The sequence below is a fragment of the Dermacentor albipictus genome, chromosome 2, assembly GCF_038994185.2.
Source record: "Dermacentor albipictus isolate Rhodes 1998 colony chromosome 2, USDA_Dalb.pri_finalv2, whole genome shotgun sequence".
Lineage (NCBI taxonomy): Eukaryota > Metazoa > Arthropoda > Arachnida > Ixodida > Ixodidae > Dermacentor > Dermacentor albipictus.
In genome coordinates, this window is record NC_091822.1 from 138,262,724 (window position 1) to 138,271,621 (window position 8,898).

The 8,898-nt window shown below is 46.6% G+C and overlaps 1 protein-coding gene across 3 annotated transcripts in view; it reads left to right on the forward strand.

The window, feature by feature from the left end:
- The window catches only part of LOC135917739 (melanopsin-A-like), a 73,533-nt gene extending 66,194 nt beyond the window's left edge, over positions 1 to 7,339 (forward strand). For all 3 annotated transcript variants that reach the window (XM_065451313.2, XM_070533063.1, XM_070533062.1), the window contains exon 2: positions 3,989 to 7,339. In XM_065451313.2, coding sequence (XP_065307385.1) covers positions 4,066 to 6,564 — 2,499 coding nt within the window. In that variant the 5' untranslated portion in view covers positions 3,989 to 4,065 and the 3' untranslated portion in view covers positions 6,565 to 7,339. The remainder of the gene's footprint in view (positions 1 to 3,988) is intronic.
- Positions 7,340 to 8,898: the final 1,559 nt, after the last annotated feature.

Sequence of the window (8,898 nt, forward strand, 5' to 3'; positions counted from 1 at the left end):
CGACGCTATCGCATGCGCATTTGTAAAGTTGAACTTCAGGTGGCGCGGTATTGCGTGATGCGGACGCGACGGTTTTCATGTATAGCGTAGAACGTTTTGCGATGACGACACCTTTATATGAAAATGCGCAGTTCAAGTCTTGTCTCAATATATGTGGGTGGGTACAAAACACTATTGTCTTCTTTTTAACTTATTTAACAGCTTTTTTTCATGCGCGCTGATACATCTAGTTCTGTTAATACACTCGTGCTTAAGTTATAGAAACATGAGCAATCACAATGTTGGTAGTGAGAAGTAACCTTTTAATTTTTTATACCTAAAATGTTTTTCTTTCATTGGTTGATTGTAGGTGATACACGCAAATAAATAAAAAAAACAGTGCCGGAATTGGTGCGGAGTGCCAAAAACGCGAGTGGGGGCGGCGGAGCGATGGATCGATATGGTGCGATGTTATTTGGGAATTTACTATTTTGGAATAATATTATTCGCGTTATTTGGGAATTAGTGCAGATTCAGTTGACGCAACACAAGAACAAATAGAAATGTCAGAGAGGGGGCTTTGTACTGCAGCGTACATAAATTAAACGATGACGATGATTATGATCTTGATGATGATGCTGACGACGACGACGATGATGATGATGATGATGATGATGATGATGGTAATAACGACGCCGACGCTTATGACAACGATGACTACGACATACGTATACGTACGTACAGTGACCCTGAAGAAAAGACCAGCGTTCTACGAAACGTGCGAATGAGTAGTTTGTTTTTCAAAGCAATATCAGCATTTCATCTGAGAGCCGCTCGCTGCTGCCACAGGAAAATAGCAACGCAGAAACTTCTAATAGCTTACAGGGTACCGGACTAAGTGATAAGTAAATATGCCCATGCTCTCTCTTTCGCTTATCTAATAGTTTTAAATCAGCTGAGCGCCTCGTTACCAAGCAGCGATTGTATAGGCGAATTCTTTCCCAAACAATTGGATTTGCATTTCAAGGAAATGCAATCTATACGTATAAAAAAATTAGAAACAGCTGCTACTGAATATGGTCCGAGCTAGTAGCAGGATAACACATTTCTCCAGGAACAAAAGAGAAGGAAGATATAGATATACGACTGATAATAAAAAACCGTTTCGGCTGAATGAGGTGAGCTCCTTTCTAGAACGAAATTCTATTAAACATTTCTGCAGTGATGAATGGTACCTTCAGTGCTAGCTTTAAGTGCAGAAACGCGTAAGTTAATTTTTATTTCACTGAAAAGCTTATAAAGTACTGAAAGCTCCTGTCAATGGAGTGTACGCGTATTTATCTTCGTCAGTGATCCACCAGTACAACAATAAAACGCAATGAGGACGACATCAGTAATTATAGCACTACCAACCGTCGGGATCGTTAAATAATAGCGCCGCGTGCACAAATAAAGTTAAGGGCTGAACATTAAATTATATCTCCAAAAATTTCGCACCATCAAGTAAATACGCGAAAGTGACAACAATCACTCTGACATGACAACACGAACAAATACGCTGGCACGAGTTGAAGGAAAAGGTAGAAAAGACGACAAATATTTTCCAGCTCTCTACTAAGCAAGACACCTTAATTCTTTAGAATTTTGTACTCTAAAAAACCTTCACGCTGTTGCGGCCATGCAGCTCCGCTTGGGAAATGGCTGGGAACGACGACAGCGAAAAACAGAACACACTGCCGAAACGGTGAAAATGGCATTGCTATCATTTTGGAACGGATTCCCCGGCCTGATATAAAGGGGTCCCTTTAATTCTAACGTACCAGTTGATTTACAAACGTGAATTGTTGTGAAACGTGTGATATCGTTAAGATAACCTTGTCGTCGCCGTAAAAGTTTCGCTGAAGCAGCCCTCGTTGTCCAACGCGAAAAGCCCGAACCCTTCAACATGTAATGGTCAAGGGTTGGCGTCAGAGTACGATAATTCCTGGAGAGGGTCGACACCGCAGGCGACTGTGCGAAGGCCGCGCGTACAGTGGGACAAATAGTGGACGCAGGAAGGCGGGTGCGGCGCTTGCGACTTCGCAGCCTCACGCAACACAAGAGGCGAAGGCCAACGCCTCATGTTTGCTCCCGTTCTATTGCGACCTTGAAGCGAATGTCGATCTGCCACTAACAACGCGTTTCCACGCTTTTTTTCTCCTCGGCCTGTATGTTTACATTCAATGGTGCCACGTAACGTTACCGGGGCCACGACCCCGTGGCGACGCAAGCTGTTTTTCAAGTACCAAGGACCACGGGCAGATTAGCGTTCTGACGAGAGGTCGGGCGTACAACCTCGCGAGTGCTTCGGCAACGAGCGACACTGGTAGTCGCTCCTTGGGCGACAGCACATCAGCGTGCGTTTTTCGTTTCGATCGCTGGCGTTTCCTGTTCATGCTCCGCTGCTTGACACCGTAACGCTCTGTGGGATAGCTCTCATGTTTACGCGGCGGCTTTGTTTTCCTTTGAAGAAAAAGAAAGCGTCGCCGCAGTTCAAGGAATGTTCTGTGCTTATGGGTTGTTTGGGATATGTTTCCGCGATGGGTGTTAGGCAGCCAGAGCTCTATTGGTCACCGCGGCATTTCCTGTTTCACTTTCACGCATTCTTCTTTTTCTTGGGGGACAAGGTGTTTTCCCTTTGTGCTTCCATACTGGTTCACTCCTGCTGCAGAAAACAGCTGGCTGTTCTTGTTCAAAAAAAAGTATAGTATTGAGCAATTATTCTAATTTATTAAGTTACCCTAATAAATAGGTAAATAAATAAATAAATAAATAAATAAATAAAATGTTGAATTACGTTGTATAAAACTAGGAAGTTTTTTTTATTGCACCCACAGAGGCTTTTCTTCTTTTGTTCTCTTCAAAATGGGGCTGCCGCGGCATGGAATCGAACCCGAAATGCTGTGCCGAAAAGAAAGTAGCCATGGCCGATGAGCCACCACGGACGGTCAAAATTGCAGTGCAGTCATTAGAACGCGTCAAGAAATAACACTTGTGCCAGAAAAGATGGAAAAGCACATGCTGAAGCATTTTCCAATTTCACAAAGGGCTGAAGCAACTACGTCACTATTTTCCCAATTTCTTTTTTTCTGGGAAAGATGGCAAACAGGGTGTTTTACGTTCTTTTCTATTTTGTTGACATTTACATTTTCCAATGATTCCTTTCAGATTGCCATGTTGGCTTCCTTAATTGATGCGCAGTGACTGACTGATGCGAGAAATTTAGTTTTGACATTGCACCTGAGTTTAAGGCATTGGTGTTGGAAAACACAGCTTTAAGAGAGAGAGGGAGAGAGAGAGAGAGAGTCTACTTTCATTGATGCAAGCAATCACGGGGGCGGACGCAGCCTCGCTCCGCCTGGCAGATGGCCGGGATCCCCTGAGTCTCAGCGGCTGATTCGGCAAGCTGTATGCCCCAGACTGGGTCTCGCTTGTCTGAGCTGGGCAAGAGGGTCTCCCACTGCTGCCGGTTGGGAATATTGCGGCCCTGTAACGGAACCGCCTTCGAGCATGCTCAAAGATTATCTGGCAGATGGGCCCTACCGTTACGTAATTTAAATTAGTCATTGTATTGCTCTGGACAGAATGGGCTGCCAGCCACCGGTTTGAGATGCATGTTCGTTTGCAACTTTCAGAGAAACTGAAGTTATCAGTATTTTGGAGAGCACGAGGTGGGCTGACAAAGCCAAGCGCAGAGACGTTGATTTAAATATAGATGGATCTAAGCGACACCTGCGTAATATATGGAGTACTATGCCGACGTGTTATATTTGGGATCACTCTTACAACTTTTTTATAGTCGCTTCAGCCGTGGGTTTTATTTTGAGCAAGCGTCATCACCGCAAACAAATGAGCAGTAACTAAGATTACATTGCGCTAATTGAAAGTAGATTTCAGGAGCGTAGTGCTAATTAAAATATTTTAATTTTACACTAATTCGGTTTCCTCTTTCTTTGTTATGTATTCGCAGGTGCGCCTGGAAGCAGCATGACGTGCCAAATGCCATTTCCCGGCATTGATTGCTCGTCTTCTTGGTGACGACAAGCCATGGAATTGAACGTTGAACGAGAACGCCTTGCTCTAACTCCGCACCTCGGTGCAATCAGCACCAATCTTACTGCCCGCAACCAAGCTCCAGCCTTCCCCAATTTCATTGCCTTGGACCAGTCATCAGAAATCCTGCCATTTGTGCCGTCCGGTGAAGCCAGCGCAGTCGCTTCCGACCGCGCGGTCGACATAGAAGACAACCAATCGTCGCTGTCGTTCAGGTACATCCGCCTCGAAGTCCACTTCACGCTTCTGCTGGTTATCATGGTTTCGAGCGTCGCTGTCAATGGCCTCGTGTTTGTTCTCTTCTATCAGCGGCCATCGGTTCGCATGACTTCGAACAAGTTTGTGTTGAACATGGCCATTGTGTACCTCCTACAGAATTTCACCCTTCTCCCATTCATTTTCGCGTCCATCATGTTCCAAGAATGGATATTCGGAGACGTGTGGTGCAAAATACACGGCACCCTCTCCCTGTGCCTCACCTTAGCCAATGTTTTCTCCATTCTCCTCATAGCTGTGGACAGAAATTGTGCCGTGAACAGCCCGTTGCACTATTCGATGACCATCACGAAGAAACGAACGAGTGGTCTCATCGTATCTACTTGGCTCGTCGCCATTGTCGTAGCACTGCCACCGCTCTGCGGAGTCTCGGACATTAAATACCAAGAAAGCTGGGCTATGTGCACTGTAGCCTGGCAGGACACCGGTTTTCTCACGATAGCCTACTCATGTGTATTCTGCGTTGTAGGCTTCCTGCTTCCGTTTATCCGGATCACGTGGATATACGCGTCTATGTTGAAAGCGGCTCGCCGCAATAGCGCGTGCACACGCCTAAACTTCCACGCCGTTGGCAACGAGATCAGCCAGCCCTCGATGGTGGCAACGGAAGTTGGAAACCATGCGTCTCCTTACCTGCACAGGAAGTTGGCTTGGTCTAAACGAACATCTTCGCTTAGTCAAGCGTCTTCGATATTCGGTGACAAGTGGAAGGCACTACGCACGGGAGTCCTGGTTGTGGTCTCATTTACGGGGTGCTTCCTTCCCTTCTTCTCCATGACCTTGGTGGAGCCGCACGCGCGAACACGCAAGACTGCGCTGCATGACCTTCCGGCCATCGCCATGTTACTCCTCTTCTGCTCGTCGCTCATCAATCCGTACCTGTACGTCATCAGAAGCAAGGTGATGCGCAAACACGTGCATAAGATGTTCACCCGCCTAACGCGTAAGCCCAGTTTCTTCTCTCCGCGAGGCTACCATCACAGCCATCAGAGCCCGCTGCAAGAGAGAAAGTGCTCCGAGGATATGAAGATGCCTGGTAGCGCAGCGTCGCTGCACCCCAGAGAGAGCGCCGACTGCCAGACGCCTTTCGTCGCACACTCGCTGTGTCAAAGCAAGACGGGCGACTGGAAGATCGTCACCATCACGACAGATTCAAGGCGGTCATCTTCCCGGAGATCTTGCATCACATTGGAGCACCCCGTATTCATAGACAGCGCGACACAAGAGCTACAGTCACACCAGCAGCAGCAGTGGCGCTACAGGTGCAAACCTGGACCCAGCCTACGCGTCGCCACCATGAGGAGCGGCTTCAACCGGCGAGCATCGTTAGACGGCTCCAAACTTATGTCGGCACGGTTTTCCAGCATGCCCCCGCGCAGCTCAGAGGTGACAGCTGTGAAGTCCACCACTTATACGGGAGGCGACCGAAGCATGTCTTTCCGAACTCGGGGTCGCTTCGCGAACCGTGAGGAGTTGATCGAAGCGCACGGCCCATCGTGCAATAGCAGCTCGTGCCAGGAGATGTGGGGCCGTCACTTTGTCGACTCGTCCCGGTGCCGGACGCCAAGCCATGCCACCTATGACTCGAGGAACAGCACATCAGCTGTACTCGGTTGTGGAGAAATGTACAGTAGGCTTTCCACGGTTGACAGCGTCGCGCAAGTACACAGTTACGAAAAAGTTTCCTCCGCGTATGATACCTCTGCAGTGGCCGCATACCATCGCCGACCAGTGCTTAAACGAGGCCGATCATTCGCCTTTGACGAGCACGAAATGAGCATGGCCTTCTCGCCGCAAAGGATTTCGTACTGTGGCGGACTGCGGAAGTCCCGATTTGCTTTGGCGAGAAACTCTCTGAGGCACAGTTCTACTGACACCACCACGACCACGCTGGAGTCGCTGACCTCCACGGAGTCACAAGATGGTCCCGTAATCGCAACGCCCGAGTCGTACGCGCCATGCTATGAGTCATCCGTTATCTTGGCGCAGCAGTACTGCCAACGCGAGCACGCGACACGGAACGGTGACATTTTGCCTTCTTCTCTACGTTCCTCAGCAATTCACCAGCGAACGCCACACGGTCACTTGCCGTGTGAGTGCCAGGATCGAAGGGACTCTGGCTTCGAGGATGCCATGCTGGGGAAGGGTATTATGTGCGACACAATTGTGAACGAAGCTGGCTCTATCAAGGCAGTGAAGTTTCTAGAACGAATGTAGTTGCCAAACATTGATCGCACTTTCATACAGATGTGGTTACCCGTTGTTCACTCACATAGCCACAAAGGTTGACCTTGGACCACGGAGCCATAGGTGTTACCAGTTTGTACAGCACCATGAACGTTCTGTGTGCATTATGAACCCTTATTCTTACAATATGGACCAAGCGTACATATGTTTTAGAAGACGGTAATAGCGTGTGCATTTATGTCGAACTTTACCAATCGCGACGACGTAGAGTATTACAAATGTCTTTTTTTTTTGCCGTGGAGCAGTGAGAGCATGGTCGAAGTGTGTTAAAAAGAACGTTAACGTTGTTCGAGATCTCAAGCGCGATATTGAACTATTGAACTAGTTCTCGATAAGCACATAGGTATATTAGGGAACAGTGAACCATATAAGGTTTAATTTAAAGAAAAGAGAAAGAGGGAGTTATGACCAGTTATGTTCACTTGAGTGTTGACAAGCAAGGTTCATGGAAAAAGTGTTAGACTCATATGCGTGAAAGTGGGAAAGCACGCTTTTGAGTTCAGCGCATTCTCTTACAAACTGAAATATTTAGTCACAGAGACTCATATTTGAGAGAAAACGTTCAACAACAGTAGGACAGTACGGTACAGCTATTCGCTACGCAAGCTGATGTACCTTGTATACCCACTGTGATTGCGGAATTCAGGTGCACTAACATTTGACCCCAGGGGCATTCCTGGTCGTTAGCAGAAATAAACCACGCAGCTCTGGGGGTCATGTTTGAAAACGTTACACAGAAATAAAAAGTCTACACGTAATGGTGTTTGTCATCACGTAGTCAAAGCTTTCAACCAAACAAGTCTAGGCAAGGGTGGCATCAGACTCCTCCGCTAAATGCAACGTACTTAAGGAATGAGGCGCTCAGCGTGTCGAGTGAAACTGCGCCACAATCTTTGACACTGTTGTACATTGTCTGGCAGTTTATTGCCTGAAATAGTGTTGAAAGGTTGTAGCATGCAAAATTATTTGCGGCAATAGACCACCGAAATTCTGAGAAGACATGACAAAGAATGCGATGCGATTATTAGATACCCTGTGCTGGGCCGATTATGCTGCACGTAGAAAATTTAGTCCCTGTAGATTTAAGATTCAAAACTTTATTGGATGCCTGACACCGTAGCGCTCGCTGCATTTCAGTCTGAATGTGGCGATTTGAATTCAGTAAATAGCCCATACACGAGCCCAATTTTTTCTTTTAATCGGAGATTGATTTTCGCAGTGGCAGCTAAATTGCTCTGCTTCTAACGGTGCACCTCAAACCTTCTCACACTGAACTTCATTAAAGTATATTGTGTTTCAGCACGACGGTTATTTGCAGCTGTGATTCAGACTCGACGCCCAAGAAAAAGAGCAACGTTTGTTAAGTCACCGCCTTTTCGGGTCAATGAATCTGTGTTGCGGTTTCTCACTGTTAGTTCACGATCCAAGATATTTTTAGAACAGCGTACCTGACAGTCACGAAGTTTAATGGCGAGCAAGTATAGGAGAACATAAGGAGCATTACTACTTGCTTTATTATGGACATTGCAGATTTCTGGGTGCTAATTTGAAAAAAATAACGCCTTAGAGGGGAAAGGGGTGGCACAACAATGATTTAGTAGGCTTTAAGAACCCACAATAACAGCGTTGAATGGACAAATAACAGTAAAAGACCCTACACGGGCACCCATGTTTTGTATTCCGCTGTATGCATTTCATCTATTCTGTGCTTTTACTAGGCTCATAATACGTACAAACTCACCCAGCACTTCATTGTTCTGCAGTTTGATAGTACTTTGTCTTGTTCTTAGTGCAAATCGTTTGTTGCACGGCAACATTTAATGCTGACCCACCACAGAATATACACAGCATGCTTCCTCCTTTTAGATATAGTGCGAATTTCGTAGCCTTCAAAATACTCTTCTGAGCCTATCGGTGTCCAGCACCTGCGAGTGTACAGAAAGCTGTATAGACCTCTTGATGTTTTCAGATATGACGTACTCCTTCAGTATCTGTGATCCTTGCCCTTCTTTGCCTTATCTTCACGTACTTCGCTTATCTAGTCATGTTTCGCCCCCACACAGTAATCGTGAAGACGATAATAACCACTGTACACGTCTCCGTCAGAGCAAAACTGAGAAAAAAATGCACTACTCAACATAAACTGTACAGTTTTCTTTCAAAACAAAAGCCAGTGGTGATTAGGTGGTAAATTCGACAAGACTGCTTGAGCATTATGTCGCACCACTTTGAGATGCCGGGTCCACCCGCATTCTCCATATTGCAAATTGTTGTCGAGGAGCCAGCTCGGCGCACATGCCTGCC